General features: G+C 34.7%; 1 protein-coding gene across 1 annotated transcript in view; it reads right to left on the bottom strand.

Annotated features, from left to right (window-relative positions):
* Positions 1-334: 334 nt before the first annotated feature.
* LOC114102076 (pleckstrin homology domain-containing family A member 5-like) overlaps positions 335-19,963 on the bottom strand; it is a 64,787-nt gene continuing 45,158 nt past the window's right edge. The window contains 2 exon segments of the mRNA XM_071613999.1: positions 335-597; positions 18,900-19,053. Of these exon segments, the coding sequence (XP_071470100.1) occupies positions 335-597; positions 18,900-19,053 (417 nt within the window).

The raw sequence follows: 19,963 nt of genomic DNA, 5'->3' as shown, positions 1-19,963 counted from the left end.
TTTTGGTTTTTATAGTTCCAATATCTCTCCTGTTCTACACTGCACTAGCTGCGATCTGTCGGAAACCGGTGATGGTTACGTCAGCTCTCCAAGATGGTGGCCGCTGGCTTCCTTGGTGGGCTGTCCGGTGTGGAGGACAGAACTGGACCGCTTCCTTCCCCCGTCTCAAACCCAGAACTCAGCTCGGAGCACAGTGAGTACAGAGCCGGCAGGACCCCACAGAATCCACAGCACTGTTCCTCTGCATTGCTGGTACGCTGTTTCCCAGCATGCCGCAGTCTCTAGTAGCGGGGCGGGTCACCGATCAAACAGCCTGAATCTCTTGGCTCACGGTTCACTCGCGCTTGAGCCCCAGTAACCGATCCTCGAGTGATGGAAATCCTTCCTCTACATTTCGGTGCACCCCAATTTTGCTGGAAATTCCTAACAAGATAGCTTTTGGCTGTTCTAACTCATTTTTCACCTGCGCAGTGACGCGGTACACGGGGGTGATGCGCTGTATTTGCCGCCATCTTCCTCCTCCTGAAATCGTGTATTTAATTTTGTTTACTTCTCTTGGATTAAGTTCAGCCTCAGCATGAAGGTTGATTTCTATTTCTATGTGTTTTGGAGAAGAGGGCAAGAGAGTTATTTATATACAGAGAGTCAAAACTTAATCCAGATCAATAGTTCATTTTGTTACCTACATTTTTCTTTTCTCCAGTTTCTTAATATAGAAGCAGATTTATGTTCTATCATTCAAACACACTGATTGAATGCTTAAAGAATTCAAAAACTTTACTAAAGTTTATGAAAGATACAAAAAAATTAGGCAATTTTTATGCCAAAGAATTTGGCATCTTGATATAAATTATGTGTAAGGATATGTGTAAAAAAATTTATAATTCTGAAGTGAAGTAAGTGTCTTAAGAGAAGAAGAGATAAGGTGCTATTAGATTTTATGATATGTAATAAAATATATGTGGCTTAGTGTTTACACCCATTTGCAGGCTGCAACTTTATTTTTCTTTGATGTCCACAGCTTTTTATAATGAGAAGCTGAGCCATGTAGTGTTTATTAGGCTCCTGAAATCTTAGAGTGCGACTGCCTACGTCAGACCTACTATCTGTTATTTACTAGCTATATGTTCTTGGCCAGTAACTTCTTGTACCCCAGTTTATTCATCTGTAAATTGGGAGCAATAATAATACCACTAATTCACATACTTTTGATGAAATTAAATTAAATATTTTTAAAGCTTCATAGAAAGTATTAGTGACTTATCTGAATTATAGAAATTAGCATGTGGAGAGAGCTCGATTTCTTAATGGTTTTACTATTTTACTTGAATTGGATTGAGAATAATGTAAATTTGAGACTCAAGCTTTCTTTTCTTTTTATATTTCTGGGGACTGGGAATTGAACCCAGGGGTCTTTACCACTGAACTGCATTGCAAGACCTTTTTATTTTTATTTAAGACAGGGTCTCATTAATTTTCTGAGGGTTTTGCCAAGATGCTGAAGTTGGCCTTGAACTTGAGATCCTCTCACCTCAGCCTCCTAAGTCTTTAAGACGTGTGCCACTGGGTCTGCTTCACTTTTACTTTCTTCTAGAGCTTTAGGATATCCCCAGCTAAGAGTCTGAGAGGAGGCAATGATCAAAAGATTTGTTCATAAAATCAGATAGCTAATTAAACATATTTCTTAAAAAAATTATGGGTACACAATTATATACTCTGTGAAATTTTCATAACACATAGTTCTTTTGGTTTTTAAAGGGTCTACTTCAGGTCAAAGGATTTTCTATTTTAAGAATCATAAAGAAGATAATTTTCCATTGTCTTCAAGTATTTTTCTTGATGTATGCTGTCTACTTTTCACAGTAGAGTGCAGGAACAGGCTTAGTTAATAATAATATCAGTGTGTTTATATACTCACTTTTGCTTCAGACTTTTTCAACTATAATGGGTGTTAACCATTCAAATTTTTTGAACTTAATTCCCCAGGCATCCTTTTCTTTGATTATTTATCAAGTTAGAATCTGTGCATTTATTTATTAATAATATCTCTGCAGCATTCATCTTTAATATTGCTTCAAGTATAATAGAACTTAGCTTTTATTAGACTTGGGAGAATCCAGCAAAATTTTGCAAGTTTTGATTATGTATACTTACACAAAATCTGAATTTAATATTACTGTTTGAATAAATCATTCTCAGAACTTGTAGGATAAGATATGACCATCTTTTGTTGTTGTCTACTACAGTTTGAGATTAATGTTTTAACAGAATTTGCACTGGTATATTAACATAATGGAGGAAATTTTTGGTAACAAATTTTTCAGTTATGGAAAATTTGAATTTAAAGATATTCTGTTGTGTTTGACACTGTTGTCATTATTACATAAAAAAATGAAAAAAGGATTGGTGATTAAAAGCTTTAGACACAAAGTTTAACTACATAGTTTGTTTAAAAAAAGAAGATAGCTGATGGGAGAGATGTAATAAATGTACTTAAGAGATGACACAAGGAAGTTTGATTTGCAAAATCGATTGATATATGCTAATGAAATCAAACAGCAAATGGAACTATAATTTTGTTTGCTACTTTTCACTGTCACTGATTTTAGTTATTGGTTGAAACAGGTAGAATGTATGATGCTTTTTAAAAACTGTGTTTAATTGTTTTAATATTGATTGTATTGTTTGAATTAAAAACCCTTGACATTCTGTAAACATTTCTAAGATTTACCTTCCATTTTTAAACCTATAGATTATAATTCTAAACCACATTCATAAAAGACTTCTCAAATACCTCTCAGATGTACAAATATACTTACTTATAAAAATTGATGCCTTTTTTAGACAAGAGAAAATGGAATATAAATATTATACACATATTATATAAATGATATACCTAAGTTATAAATTATAATTAAAATTATAAATTCAAATTATATACCTAAGTTATAAATTCACACCTACGTTAAAATCTAAAATAATTTAAATAATTTAGGAGTTAATTCAATAAAATATTTCTTTAAAAATACCATAATTTTGTAAATAAAATTATTACTATTATCTATCTTGCTATGTTTTATGCTAGTAGAATGGACTCTATTTTTAAGTGGAAACAAAGTGAAGATAGATTAGTTATAAAAATCTAGGAGGAAAGACGGCGATTTAAGGTGGCAGATAAGAGGAAGGCAACATTCCTAGTTGCTCCAGACTTAGGATTCAAATAGTGGGAGAAATGCTTCTCAGTGAAGTAGGAGAAAGACAGATTTTATTAAAATCTAATATTGGACAGTTAGAGCATCTTAGAGACTGAGGAATTTGGGTACCTTGAACAAAGAAGAAAGAGTACGCTGGAATGAAGCTGGTGTGGCAGCAACAGCAGCAGTAACAGCAGAAGGCACACTGGTTCACCACGGAGGGGAGGGATTACATAGTAACACAATAGATAGATTTGGTACAGAAAAATTTGACACCAGAAAAGTGACCTGAATTTAGCTGATTGAGAGGATGTACTGTGAGTTAGCTATTGGAAAGTGTTCTGTTTACCAACTGGCCACAGAGAGCTTAGGCAGAGCCATCTTGAGGTGGCCACATTGCACTTGCCTTGGTGAGAGCCTAGAAATCATAGCAAACATGTCATCACTGTCCCAGCAAGTGCCTACCATGTGGGCTAGGGTATACTAGGCAGAACATAAGTGAAACAGGCTCAGAGAAAATTGTACCCAGGAAGATTCGAGTTGGAAAAGTAAAGGAGAGCCCAACTCTCTTTTCCTTTGGGTCTGCTCACTCATGTGACCAAATAAAAGCGGTCCAGAATCTGAACAGGTGGTGTGAATATACTCAGAGACTAAGCCTGGGAAGGCTGTGCTTGTGGGCAGCAGAGTGTATGGGGAATTGGCTTCCCTGTTCTATGAGAAAAATTCTTGGAAGGCTCCTGATATCTAGACTTCTAACAGAGATTGGAGATTGCTAAACCCTAGGGTATATTGATCTAATCTCCGCAGATCAGGTACTACCAAAGCCTGCGAGGCCTGATTAGACCTAAGCCTCACCAGCCTCTGCTGCTGAACTACACTTAGCCAAGAGACAGTGCACCTTGCTCCACAGACAAATTAATGACATTCAAAATTCAGCTATACTTTAGTACAAAGACTGTAATAAAACTAATGACCAGGCCTCAAGTAGAAATTGTTAGGGATCGGCCTTCAAGTCCCACTCATGGACATCTACTGCTACAGAATTCTTTTGAATTCTTTATCTCATATTTCATTCATTTCAATATTTTTGAGATTAGTTGCTGGTGAATTATAACCTATAGGAAGTTTTAGGTTGCCTCGTTTTTTCATGTTTCTTGATTTCCTGTTTTGGGTTTTATGTATCTGTTATAAGAGATTGCTACTACACTCTTATGTGCAAAAATCAGAGAGAATTCACATACCTTCAAGGAATCTCAATCTAGATAACTCTGGGACACTGGGGCAAGTAAAATTTATGCCCTAAAAAGGCTTACACATAAGAATGTGTTCCAAAGAAAATAATTGTCAACCAAGACTGCTATATCCAGCAAACATATTCTTCAAAATTGAAGGGAAAATAAAAAAAATTCAAGATAAGCAGAAACTAAAATTAATGATGACTAAACTAGCACTACAAAACTTAAACAATCAAACAACAACAAAAAAATCCCTAGAGTTTACTAATGAATGAATCTCATTGGAAGAATTGCTAAGCAAATGAGAAAGAGGACCAAATTAAACATTATACATAAATCAGAATGGCAGGAATAAATAAACACCTCTCAATAATAACATTGAATATAAATGGTCTTAACTCTCGAATTAAAAGACACAGGCTGGCACAATGGATTTAAAAACAAGACCCAACTATATGTTATTTGCAAGAGACCCACTTTATAGGCAAAGATAGTCACAGGCTGAGAGTGAAGAGGTGGTACTTGATATACCATGTGAATTGAGCCTAAAAAGAAGCAGGGGTAGTGGCTCTGATGTCTGATAAAGTAGAGTTCGAATCAAAATTAATTAGAAGAGACAAGGAAGGTCACTTCATATTGTAAAGGGACCAATCCAACAAGAAGATATAAAAATAATATATACTTATGTCCCTAACATGGGTGCAACTAATTACATAAAAAAGACACTACTCAAATTGAAGCCTCAGGTAAACCATGGATACTGAGCAGCATACTTCTACCACCATTAGATAGGTTATCAAGACATAAACTTTATAAAAACTCTTTAGACCTGACAAATATATAATTAAAATGGATTTACCAAATATCTGTAGAATATTTTATCCAACAAGAGCAGAATACACTTTATTTTCAGTGGCTTATGGCATTGTCTCCAAAATAGACCACGTTTTAAGCCACAAAGGAACTATTAAGAGACACAAAAAATGATATAATTCCTTGCATTTTATCAGATCATAATGAAATGAAAATTGAAATTGACATAATAAAATCCTTCAGAAACTATATAAATATATGGAGATTGAACAATACACTTTTTAATGATGAATGGATGAATAAATCAAAGGAGAAATTTTTTAAAAATTTCTTAGACTCAAATGAGTATAGTGATACAAAATACTAGAATTTATGGGACACTATGAAGACATTTCTAAGAGGAAATTTTATAGCTAAGTAAGATTAAAAAGATCCCCCCAAAACAACCTAATGATCCATCTCAAGGCTGTTGAAGAAGAAGAACAAACCACTTCCAACCAGTAGAAAGAAAGAAATAATTAAGATCAGAGCCAAAATCAATTAATTTGACAATAAAAAAATACAAAGGAAAAATAAAACAAAGTGTTTGTTGTTTGAAAAGATAAACAAGATTGACCTGGCCTTAGCCAAGTTAACCAAAATAAAAGAGAGAGACCTAAATTAATTAGAGTCAAAGAAGTAGAAATTACTTCAGACATAACAGAAATTCAGTGAATCATTGGGAATTATTTTGAAAACTCATGCTCTATTAATCTGGAAAACCTAGAAGAAATGAATACCTTCCTAGACACATACCATCTTAAATAAATAAATAAATAAATCTAAAGGACATAGAAAATCTAAACAGATCAATAACTTGAAATGAGAAAGAAATAGAAAAAGGCTTTCAACAAAGAAAAACCAGGACCAGATGGATTCTCAATTGAATTCTACCAGATCTTTAAAAAATAACTAATACCAATACTCCTCAAATTATTCCATAAAATAGAAGTGGATGGAAAACTTCTAAATTCATGCTAGGAAGCCAGTATCACACTTATACCAAAACCAGATAGGGGCACATCTAGGAAAGACCAATATTACTGATGAACTTATATGCAAAAATACTTAGCACATTGTGTTCAACAACATATTAAGTACATTGTCCATCACTATCCCGTTGGTTCTATTCCAGATATGCAAGCATGGTTTAACATATGAAAATCAATAAATGTAATCCATCATATAAATAGAATTAAGGACAAAAATCAATTTGTCATCTCAATGGATGCAGAGAAGGCTTTCAACAAAATTCAGCACCCATTCTTAAAAAAAGAAATTGAAAATAATTGAGATAAAAAGAACCTATCTCAGTATAAATGCTAAATCTATAAAACCCAAAGTCAACCTCATAGTGAATGGGGAAAAACTGAAAGAATTTCTTTTAAATCTGTAATAAAATAAGAATGTCTACTCTCACCTTTCTTATTTAATAGAGCACTAGAAATTCTAGCCTGAGCAATTAGGCAAAATAAGGAAATAAAAGGGATAAAAAAAAGGAAAGAAAGAAGTCAAACTATCACTGTTTGCAGATGATATGATCCTATACCTATAAGACTGCTAGAGGTAATAAAAAAATGGTTACAAAATAAACATACAAAATTAATATTTTTCCTATATACCAACAATTAATTTGTGAAAAAGAAATAGGAAAAACAATTTCACTCAGAGTAGCCTCCAAACAAAACAAAACAAACACAACCTACTACTAAATCTAACCAAGTAGGTGAAAGAGCTCTAAAATGAAAACAATAACACTGAAGAAAAAAATTGAAGAAGACCTCAAAAAAAAAAAAAAAAAAAAAAAAGGAAAAACCTCCTATTTTCATGGATAGGCAGGATTAATATTGTTAAGATGGTCATATTACCAAAAGAAATACACAGAGTCAATGCAATCCCCATTAAAATACCAATGAAATTCTTCATAGAACTAAACAAAACAATTCTAAAATTCATGTGGAAGACAAAAGACTCAGAATAGCCAAAGCAGTTCTTATCCACAAAAACAATGCTGGAGGAATCATAATCCCTGACTTCAAATTATACTATAGAACTAGAGTAACAAAAACTGTATGGTACTGGCATAAAAACAGACATATAGACAAATGGTATACAGAAAACACAGAGACTAACGCACAATGTATTTGACAAAAGTGCCAAAATGTATGCATCAGTGAGAAGACAGACTTTTTTTTTTTTTTTAAACAATGGTGCTTGGAAAACTGGCTATGCTAGCTATACTTATGACAGGATTAATATCTAGAATATATGATGAACTCAAATCATTTAAAACCCCCAAACCAAAAAACACTATTAATAAATGGGCAAATGAATTACACAGACATTTCTCAAAAGATGAAATACAAATGGCCAGAAACACATTGAGAAAATGTTCAACATTATTAGCAATTAGGGTAATGCAAATCAAGACTACACTGACATCTTATCCCCCACCAGTCAGTATGGCAGTCATTAAGAATACAAATAATAAGAAATGCTAGAAAGATATGGAGAAAAATGAACGATTTTATACCATTGGTACAATTATAAATGAGTCCAATCATTATAGAATTTAGTCTGGAGTTTCCTCAAAAGACTAGGTATGAAAACACCATATAACTAGCTATACATTCCTTGGTATTTATCCTAAATAATTAAAGTCATCTTACTACAGTGATATATGCATATCCATGTTTATGGGACAGCACAGTTTACAACAGCCAAACTATGAAAACAGACTACACGCTTGTTAATGGATGAATGGATAAAGAAAATGTGGTGTATTTACACATGGAGTTTTATTAAAAATCAATTGTGTCATTGGTAGGAAAATGGATGAAACTGGAGACCTTAATGTTAAGTGAAGCAATCCAAAATCAGAAGGTCAAGGAGTTGTATGTTTTCTCTCATATGTGGAAGCTAGAGAGGAAAAAAAAAGTTGGGTGTGGGAGGAATGTGATAAAAATCAAAGGAAAGGAAACAGGGGTGGGAAGGTGGGGAGGGGAAGGAAATGCTGAGGAGTGATATTGGTTGAATTACTTTGTGTATTGTATGCATGTACAAATATGTGACAACAAATCCCATCATTATGTACAACTAAAACACATCAATTAAAAAAAACACAAAAAGAAAAAAAATCTAGGAGGGAAAAATATATGTTTTCCTTCATTTTATCAGTTTATCGAGTATCAAGTTTATATTTTTCAAGAAAGGATAAGAAAATATAAAAGTATGCTCATTTTTCATATGGCAGTTCTAAGTGACTTAATATAGGTGAAAATTATGTTATTTAGGTAAAAATCATGTAATTCTGTCACAAATGAGTCTAAAATGCTAACTGTGACTACTATGTTATATCATCTCAACTGAATTCACCTACAATAGAATAGTAAGATGAAAACGAAACTCTCATATTTGTTTAACACAGCTTATACTGGTGGAATTGCAGCCATGTACTCAACTATTTTATTGTAGGCATGAATTGATGCAAATATTGTCTTACAACTACAAACTAACCAGTAATATGGTTACGCCAGGATGGATAGATTCACAGGGAGGAATATCAGGGCTTATATTCTAGATTATTTCATGCTTTTAATCAATGTATATCTACATTTTTCTGTAGTTCTTATTTAAAAACTTGAATAAGATGAGCCCCTTAACTTGAGGCAGTTGGAGCCTATGGGAGTTAAGGTATATAAACAAACAATTATCTTCCATAGGACAAAGGAGTGAGAAAAATCAATTCCACACAATCATCAGCAAGGGATGTGATAATATCTGGGCTAAGAGAAACAACTTTAAGTGTGAGAATAACGCTGATATTATCTCTGTGTGTGTGTGTGTGCGCACACACACACACACACACGCACACACACACAATGGCACAAGGGTGGAAGTTACATTCTTTTAAAAGATTGGGTGAAGTAACTGAAAGCCCGTAAAGCATACAGTGCAATATAAGGAGGGAAGAATGTATGGGTGAAGTTTTTCAGTAGGTATGACAGTGAACGTATTGATAAGCCCAAAACAGATTTTTGGAAGAGACTGCACACGTATTTGAATGATGAGTTGTTGGGACTTCATCTTGTATGAAATGAAAATCCAGAAAAGTTTTAATTTGGAAAATGACATGATCACGTTTAGATTGTATTTAGAAAGTTAAATGTAATGTAAGAGTGGAGGTATAGGAGACAAATAGGAGAAGGAGAGTAAGAAGATAAATTGAAAGGAGATTACTCAAATAATATGAAATATTATGCAAGTTGGCATTAAGGAAGTTATACATGGAATTGTGAAATTAAACACATGGAGGTAACATGTAGCACAGTAATTCAATCTACTAGATAAATATCTTGTTTTCAATTCACCAGTCAATTACATCTGTTACATGTATATACAGTTCTCTAAAAATGGCCATTCTCTAATTTGCCTGACAAACCTTCAGTAATAAAATAGGTTCTCACTCTAAATAGCTTTGATAAAGTAGACCTAGAATAATGATGAATGGGAAAAGAATGTTTCTATTTGATGCTATCTTACAGTAACTATTAAGCCACTAAAGTCTTCTAGAGATTTCTTTAGATAAAAGATTATTTGGAACACTAAAAAAATCTAACCTCATGTTTTGGAGCAAGAACTTGTTATTTTACCAGGTTCTAAATACAAAAATTAAAATGACCTAAGTATTTTTAAGCTAATATTTGCCCTGCTGTTATTCAGCTGGCAAAATCAGAAAATCCCCAGGAAAGGATGAAATTGTCCTTTGATAGTAAAAAATTTGATAGTAAAAATTTGATAGTAAAAAATAAGTGAAAATTAATTGTTTGACAGAGAAACAAAAAAATGGATTCCTTTTCTCCTCTCTGTTGACATGAAACTGACCTTTGGCTCACTGTGCATAGAAAGTTCCAGTCACATTCAGAATGGATTATGGCACACTGAGCTCCTTCCTGACATGTTCTTGCGTTCAGCAAATCTCAGGGGGGATTCCCTGTGGAGGATGTTGTAATCTCCCACTGGATGCTTTTTCCCTTTTTCTTTCTTCTTTTCTTTGCTTTGAAGAGCTGGACAAGAAAGGTATCTGTGCTGAAAGCTGAGTAAACCTGGAGGGCAAGTGCCGACATTTCATGAGATCAGAGTCACTCTTGCGAGAGCTAACCAGCAGGGTAAACAGTTTGCTGTAACTTTAATAAATGACACTAATAGAAACAGTATTGGTTAATCTCCATATATTTCATTTTTCATACACAGCCAGTAGTCACTGAACTCTCTTTATCATGCAATTTAGTTTTTCTAATATATTTTGCTCTTTCTCTCCATTAAGATCTCATCCTCTCTAGGTACTTATAAAGCAGCACTAAAATTTGATGCTGTTATTGGAAATATTTTGTTGATAAAAGATGTTCGAAGAAACCATGCTCACAAAATTGAATAAATTAAGTTGTTAACAACACTTCTCCACAGAAAGTGGAGTTCTCTGAAACTGAAAGACCACACAGTGGAATTTCTATTTCCACAGTGAGAGCTTCTTGGTAATACCAGATTATACAACTTTAGAAATACAGACTTAAATGAATAAATGGCATTGTTGACTATGCTGTGGTGCAGAATGCAAGCTCTCTAGGGAGTGTCCAGTGTCCTACATAATATATCACAAGAAAGGATTAAAAATAAATTACGACAACACTGTGCTTCTATTTTATTCTTATACTAAGGGCCTTAGAACTAGAGAGAAAAGGTTGTTTCTTGCATTATATTTTCAACCAAGTTTCTGTAAGAAAGCTGCATGAACCCTATATGTAGGAGAAATGTCTTCAAAGAAACATATTTTAATTTTTAAGCATTTAAATTTCACCCAACGGTTGAATTTAGTTACAATCCAAGATCATATCAGCAGGGAAGTGCCCTGCTTGAAGCTATGAATGTTTTTGCCCACAAGGGTGATCTTGGATGCTTCAAATACTGTCAGGTGTGTGGAAGTGTTATCTTTGCTTTAAATTAGAAGGTTCCCCCCCCATGTGAACCTTTGGGGATATACTCTGAAACAATCACAGTACTATTGCTATAATCTTCAGTGTTGTGAGTGGACTGGGCCTCTTCTGATTACAGAATTCAACACAGTAATTACAAAAAGTAATATTAGCTTTTTTACAATGCCACAAATTTCTGTAAACTGGTTGATGTTCATTAAAAGATGAGAAAATTAGAAAAATTTCCCACTATGATACTTCTTTTCTCAATCTTTTGGTATTTTCAGATATGTGGATGATATCTTGATTACACTATTATGATTTTCTCTTTTTGGCTTTTAGTGTGGTAGGCCTTCTATGTAGCTAAAAGGAAGCTTCCATTGATTTCAGAGAGTTGGGTAGGGAATTGGAGATTTTATGGCAGTATGCAAAAATTGAGATACTAGAGTGAATATTTAAAACACTGAAAGGTAACATTTTCACAAGAAAGGAGGTTTTAAAGGAAGACTTTAATGTAGATATTTTCTAGATTTTCTTAACATGCCAATGCCCAAACATTGATGGCTCACACTTTGAAAATTCTGCCTCAGCTGTAGGAAGGACACACCTTCCACCTTCACCAATTGTCTTCATGGGTTGTTACTGGCGATAGAAAGAATTACTCCTATCTTTACTTTTCATGTAATAAGATAATACAATGTTGTAAAATCAGTAGAGAGAGTGAGTTTGTTCTTTTGATTACAAGACATTTTGAGAGAAAAAGGGGAAGGAAGCCAGAAAAGTGAAAATGTGAAGAATCTGGTCTCCCTAGTTTCTTACTTTCAGACTTTGTCTTGGACAGGAGGAAATATGACATATAAACTGAAGGGATTACAAAGGCTGGGAACACTTGTCCAGATTTATCTCTGGAACTCTTAAAGGAGGTTGCCTGTATATTGTACCAGGGAGGTGAGGATGGAATCTAGTATTTCTTCATGACCACACCCCCAGTGGGGAGTTCTGAAGGGATACAACTCAACTACAATGGTGAGAGGATAAGGATTGTTTGCTAACTTCAGGTGTGGGTTGGAGGGTCAGCAGAGATTCAGGTGAGTTCACAATACCTTCAAGGGCTGAGGTAAGGCCTGATGATTCAGAGTTTAACAGATGACTTGATAAATCCCACAGAGCCCTGACAGTGAATTCCAGCAGCACATTTGAGCAGGGTAAACAGAAAATAAACAAGGAAGTTCTTTGCAGAGACTGGAAGAGACCAAGGGTATTACAGCTGTGTGCTCTACTCATGTATTCTGCTCTATGAGAACAATGGAAACCTCATATTCCACTTTGAGCAAGAAGATGGCTAGTGGACAAGAATGTAAATATGGAGCACCTGTCTAGGGGGAAAAAAGAGACTCTTTAAAACATTTCTGTGAGGGATTTTGATTTTGAGGAAAGTGAAAAACCAGAAGAGACTGAAATACTGTTATTTGAGAGCGATATGTTTTCTTTCGTGTAGTTTATGGACAAAGATTGAGCCAGGCTTAGAGTATAAAAGAGGTTTACTTTCTGTGCACCTTTCAGTATGGTGTAAGAATACTTATAAATCATTCATGTTTCTGTGTTGTTGTGGTATTATTTGGGTTTTAAAATGACCATATAATATTATTCTTAGTATAGGACTTTTTATGGCTTGGATTTGGAATGTCCTCCAAAGTCTCAGATGTTGAAGTCTTGGTTCCCAGTGCAGCAAGGTGGGATGATGAGGAGTCTAACCTCCTCAGTGAATAAATCCATTTGATGGATTAAAAATTTGAGTGGACTAATGGAAGGAGGTGGAAAATTTGTAGGAGAGTTGTAAACTGTAGGCGTGATTGGAGGAAGTAGGTCACCTGGGGCATGCCTTGGAGTCTATATCTTGACCTTTACCCCTTCCTCTCTCTTTCTCTGTCTCTCTCTCTGCTTCCTGGCTGTCATGAACTTTGCTCCATCATGACCTTTGGCCATGATGTTCTGCATCTTTTCAGGCCCAGAACAATGGGCTAACTGATTCTGGATTGAAACCTCTGAAACTATGAGCCAAGAGAAATCTTTCCTCCTTTAAGTAGTTCATGTCAGGTATTTTGTTCACAGCGACAAAAAGCTAACAAACAGGAGAATAAGTTCATAACTGGAACTTCTGGTTTAAAATTAGGAGAGTTAGCATACATTTGTATTGCTGGGAACAAATTACCACAAATTTAAAGTAGCTTGAAATACAAATTCATTAGCTCAGAGTTCTGTTGATCAGAACTATGCTGGATTTGCTAGATTCTTTATGAAGTCTCACAAGGCTCAGATGGAGGTGTCAGCAGTCCTGGGCTCTTATCTGGAGGTTGTGGTGAAGAGTTTGCTTGATCAGATCATTGGCAGAATTCAGTTCCTTGTAGGTCTGAGGTCTTTGTTTTCTTTCTGGCTGTCACCCTGGCCCTTATTCTCTGTCTTGAAGCCCCCTGTATTCTTTCTCATGTGGTCGCTGCTGTCCTCAAAGAAGCAATGAAGGGAGCTGAGAGAGAGAGAGAGAGAGAGAGAGAGAGAGAGAGAGAGAAGGAGGGAGGGAGGAGGAGGTAGGGGGAGTGTAGGGGCCAGAGGGACATTTTTTCTTATGCTTTGAATATAGTTTCTTTTTCTGCTGCGGGTTAAGAGAAAATTCTGTGCTTTTAAGTTAATATTAATAATCAAAGTCAATCGATTATTAATATTAATTTAAAACACATAACCCCCTTTATGCTGTCATTTAACATAATCCCAGGCTTTACATGCCATAAAATACACAGAGCCAGTCCAGGGGATGACCTGGGGAGAGAAGGATCATTAAAGTATTCCTCCTGATAATATCAATTTTCTTGAGTACTTTTTCTCATAATATCAAACCATAGAATATAGGTATTATTGTCTGAGAAGATAGATAATGGTATTGAGAACGGTTATAATTTAGTGACTTATTGTTCAAGGTATTTCCAAAGAGAGTGGCCGTTATATATTGTCTGTCATAAAAGGAAAAAAACCAAAAAAACAAAAAAACAAAAATAAATTTATTGAGTGTTACAAACTTAAGAGGTGTCTAAGCAAATTGCAAACAGGGTCCTTCCTCATAAAGCTCACAGACTGCAAGAAAATACAGATGTGTAGACAGATGATTGAAGCACAATTAGCATTGTCCTATGTAGGCATGTGACATGTGCTATGGAGAAAGAGAATGGAGTTAATAAAAAATTTATTGAGAAAATCATACTACTTGTTTGCTCAAAGTTTAGAACTTTACCTTCTATACCTGTTTTATACATGATGAATTAATATTAAAATTTATAAATGTAATTTCAAATTATTTAGTGATATTTCATTAGATGGACAGACCAAATTTTAATTAGTCATTCAATCTATTTTTTGACATTTTTAGTAATTTTTGATGTTTATTAAATACAAAAGGATTTAAGTTCACTTTTTTTTCCCATTCTTTAGTCATAAAATTTATTTTAGGGCAGAACTATGGGTATTCACTGGACATATGGAAGATAGTGAAAAAGGGAAAATCTAACTTTATATATGTTAAAAATAATTACAAGTCATTATATAGAAGCAGCTTGTTAACTTCTAATGTGAAGGGATCTGTAGTTTCAGTAATTAAATAACTTTTTAAGCTGAAACACTCATTTCTTAGGGTATTAAAATAACTTTCTTCAAAATTGGTTTTCTCACTGTTGCAGACTGCATTATTTAGGGTTTCTTAGAGAAACAAAATCAATAGGTGAAAGAGAGAGAGAGTTTAAGGAAATGACTGATGAGATTGTAGAGGCTGGCAATTTTAAAATCTATAGTCTGGAAACTCAGGGAAGAATTGCAGATTGCAGTTTTATTTCAAAGGAAGTCTGCTGGCAGAATTCCTTCTTTCTTATGGAATCTCAGCTTATTTCTCTGATTGAGTCTGCAAGGCACACCAATATTATGGAAGATAGATACTTTCTGATTTGAATATTTGGGGAGCCCGAAATACCTAGGAAGAAACATCTGGAATATAGAAAGTATCTGGATTCCATGATCCAACCAAATTGACACATAAAACTAACCGTCACACAGACTAAGTATGATAATTATGAAGTCACTGGCCATGAATATGACAGTTTGAATTCTACACATGGGTTATCTGTGTTCCAGGATTGACTGGAATTAAAGCTTCCTTTCTGAGATTCATAATAATGTAAGATCAGAAGAAGTCAGAGGAATATCCAAAAGCATTAGTCATAGTTAAAATAATAGTAGTATAAATGAGATTCACAATTGACCTTAAGGGATAAAAATATAATTTCACTCTTTTGCCTCTTTAACCGAAAGGCAAAATATCACTTAATGCTTGGATGGAAATCTTTCTAATGATGAATATTTGTATTAAAGTTCATTTTAATAAATTAAAATTAAATTTGATAATATTTAAAGGAAAGTGCTTTTGTCTTCAATACAGGCAATTATCTAAACATATTAAAGGAGCTCCCTAAGCATAAATGCTTTGCTGCATGTAAATCACTGGGAACTTTCCTTAATAACTAGATGAGGAACATTATAATTAATATACTTTTATATGAAATCATTTGAGAAGCTCTTGAATATAGGTCTATATGTTGCTTTATAAAAATAAATCTCTCTATATAAAGTTTATATCATACATTTATAGAATTTCCAAAAGAATGGGTAGGTAAACACAGGTAAACTTTGATTTAAATTATTTTAAATTATTGAAAAAGTCAAAGGATTTTGAGTTATTAAATTTTATTCTTTGTATGTTAATTTCTGGAATGCACATTTATTATGATAGAATTCAGGCATTTGTTTTTTGTCAACGTTTTAAGTACTATTATTAATTAAATATATTACTTAATATATTACTTAATATATCACTGTTAATAATATTACTTACGGTAATATTATTAGCAGTAATATTGGTAGTTACTAAATTAGACAAAAGAAGTGGGTTTGAGTTTTTGGTGGTTTGTTTAGAATTTTAGTCTCATGCATAAAAACATGCATGAGAAAGTGCTTGTAATGGGGAATAGGCATTTTAAACTGATCTCATTTAATATTCAACAGTTCTCATTGTAATGGACCTTCAATAAACTTTCCCCAAGTGAATAAAATGCACTTTTAATTCTGATAGGGGACAATAAACTAACAATATCAGGGAATGAACTTCAACATCAGGAATAGACTTATTGGTTGCCTGACCTACCCAAGAACCTCAACCTTGAGTAGATCTTTTCAGGTTCTCTGATTAACTAGACAATCCCAGATGTCCTGGCCTTTGTCTGAGTCAGGTTATAGAGGGCTGGCATATAGAATGTAAATGTTATCAGTCATGCAAAAGGTACTGTGCCTTCATCTAAATAATACTGAAGGGGAAGGAAGCTGCTTGGTTAAGAATAAGGATTAGCATTTTTGTCTAAATGCAAATAAAAATGGCCTACACAGCTTAAAAAATAAAAAAGAATAAGGATTAAAATCCATCATTCTGTTAATGTAGCCTAAAGAGTACTCCATCAATTCTGAGATTTTGAAAACTGCAAAAGAATTATATATCACACAAGATTATTATGCTGAAGATTATTACATCTTTTAAATTGTTTTTGGGTTTACATTCCAGAAAGACATTAATAATTTTTCCAAGTTAAAGCAAGGGGAAATTAACATTTATGTTTTGTTCTTTATTTCCAAATTATAAATGTTTTTCTGACCTTTAAAATCTAATGAGGGGAAATCAAATGATTATAAAATATTTTCCTTAATTGTTTTGTGTTTTGTTGCTTCATTATGAATCTTCTCTTAACAGCTTAATTATTCCCAGTGTCATTGTAGGGAAAAAATATCAAGTGGGACACTGAAGGGATGTTGGAGGTTTTCAACAATTTCTGAAAGTAAAAAGAAGATCACACAAGCAGCACTGTTTATTAGTATGTTAGAATTTTGACTGCATTATTCACAATACACCAGAGCTACTACTTTTCATAATGCCTTGGGGGGAAAACCATTCTTGGAGTGGATAAGGGCAACTTGGCAACTGTTGGTTCATCTGGAGAAATTGTCATTTGGCAGATTGTTGCACTTTTTTTGAGTTTATTGTACTCTTAAGTTATCAACAACTCCTCCCTGCCACAGTCTGGCTGGGCACAAATGCTGCAGTCTGGCTGGGCACACAATCACGAGCCACCACACAGCTTGTAGATTCAAACAGCAAGTCTTTATTCCCGAACTCACACCAGCCGTCTACAATCACGTTCTGGGGAAATCCACGTTCTCTGCCCAAATCCACGTTCTCTGCCCAAATCCACCTCCACTGGGCTTCTATCTCCAAAATATACTGTCTGAATCCCGTGAGAACTCAAGGGGAACTCAGGCAGCAGGATACGCCCTATTCCCAGCAGGAATAATCTTAAACCTTAAACCTGGAACCTAAACTGGGAACGCCCTAAACACGATTATCTTAAAACCGGGAACACCCTAATCTGCCTAGGTCCTTGAGCAAGGTCACCTACATTCAATGTCGCTGCAACATGTCAGCAACATGGGGTACGCTGGCAAGGAAATTGTCATACCTACTTGGCTAATGGCTCCCAGCATCTCCCCCCTTCTGATTAATTAAACAACAAGCAATGTGGCTTAAGGACCGTGCCTGGTAGGTTGTCCAATTCAACATATGGTTCTTACCCGTCATCGGAAAACTGACCTTTAGGCGTCAGCCTCCTGTCTTAGGTTGATACCACTGCAATTGAATCATACCCGTCACTGACTACCGGTCCAGCATACAGCCATACTTGTGGATAGGTCTATGCACCAGTGGGGGGGTGAGGTTCTTTGCCTCACCTCTGTTGGCCCCCAAATTTGGCCTTGGTGCCAGTGGGGGAGTGAGGTTAATGTGGCTTATGGACCGTGCCTGGTAGGTTGTCCAATTCAACATATTATTGCTGTTATTAAGTTGAGGTATGTGGATGGGATACTTCCCTCATAAACAGTAGTTTAAGCATAAAAGGAAGAAACAAAGCTTCTTTTGACTTCCTTCTCATTTTGGCAGAACCCCATTTGCATTCATTCTTATATTACAGACTAAAATATTAATTAGTAGAAGCAGATTAGGGATGGTCCCCTTCCCACCATTTCATATGCCACCAGATACATATATTTTCAACCATAAAGTATTTTTTAAATGTGATATATTTTCTCACTTTGCAAAGAAACATAAATGTTAAGTGACAGTATCAACCCAACTAACTATCTCTGCATTACTTAAAAAGTCAGGTTTCCCTAGGCAGAAATAACTTACAAGACTTTATTTACAAATATGTTTCTACAACAAACTACCCAAATAAAGAACTCATGTCTGTGATCTCCCTAGTCTTTAAAAAGGGGTGTTACACGCCTGTAATCCTGTCTACTCTGAAGGCTGAGGCAGGAAGATCACAAGTTCAATGCCAGCCTGGGCAATTTAGTAAGACCTTGTCTCAAAATTAAATAAAAATTGCTGGAGATGTAGTTTAGTGGTAAAGCATTCTATTCCCAATACCACTTTTACACATAAGCAAATTTTGGGTACATTGAGGCAAATGAGTTGGTATAATTCTATTGAAGGGTGAATTCTACATTACTTATATGGGAACAAATCTTGTTAACAGCCTGGGGACTCGGCTTATACAGTTTAGGGACTTTCATTGCACTAATCACTAAGGATAAAGGAATATTGTTTCCTGCTTCTGTTACTGCAGTTCCATGTTCCAGGTACCTGTTAGCCACGGCAAGCCCCTATGGTTAAACGCCAGTAAGCAGAGCTGCTGTGTTTCAGCATGTAAAATCACAGCCTGTCAGCCCTTAAACTGCAGAAGTTCCCACTCTGTTCTACCGCATTCTCTTGCACTCCTCATCTACCCTAGTTTGATAATTTTTCTTCTTTTTTACCATGTCACTTTTCATATTCTTGCATATTCATTGTATTTATTGTTTGTTTTCAATTATCCCCTATTAGAATGCAAGTCCCTTGAAAGACAGGATCTTTGTCCACTTTATTCACTTATTTACCACACATTCCTAGAAAAATACCTGGCATAGTCTTATTTAGTATGTGCTCAGCACATGCATGAGTAAATAAATAAATAGATATGTATTGTTTCTGGCCTCAAAGGAAAACTATGTTTTTTCCATTAAGAAGAATATTCACTCCTCATTGCTATGGTGCAGTTCTGTTGACTAGGAAGGCTGAGGCAGGAGGATCACAAGTTCAAGGCCAATGTTAGCAATTTAATGAGATGCTCAGCAACTTAGTGAAGCCCTATCTCAAAACATAAATAAATAAATATGTCTGAGAATGTAGCTCAGTGGTTGTAGTACCCCTGGATTCAATTCCCATTCCCCCCACAAACAAACAAAAACAAACAAACTTACTAACATTTGCTAAAAGGATTTCATAGCAAACTATTATCACTTTAAGGAAATTTTTTTCTAGCTATATTTTCTAGCTATGTTTCTAGCTATGTTTATGTTTTGATGTTTATTTTTTACTGTCCTTGTCTAATTTTCTTTCATTGTAAAAGCTGTAGCAATGTTTGCTTTTTATTTTCTGGAATACGAATCGTAAGGATGAAATGATAAGTTTTTAGAAAGTTTCATAAAATCCTGTCCTAAAACTGTGATCCTTCATGCAGTGTGTATGTGTGTG

Source organism: Marmota flaviventris, chromosome 7 (assembly GCF_047511675.1).
Source record: "Marmota flaviventris isolate mMarFla1 chromosome 7, mMarFla1.hap1, whole genome shotgun sequence".
NCBI lineage: Eukaryota > Metazoa > Chordata > Mammalia > Rodentia > Sciuridae > Marmota > Marmota flaviventris.
This window is presented reverse-complemented; position numbering and strand designations above follow the sequence as displayed.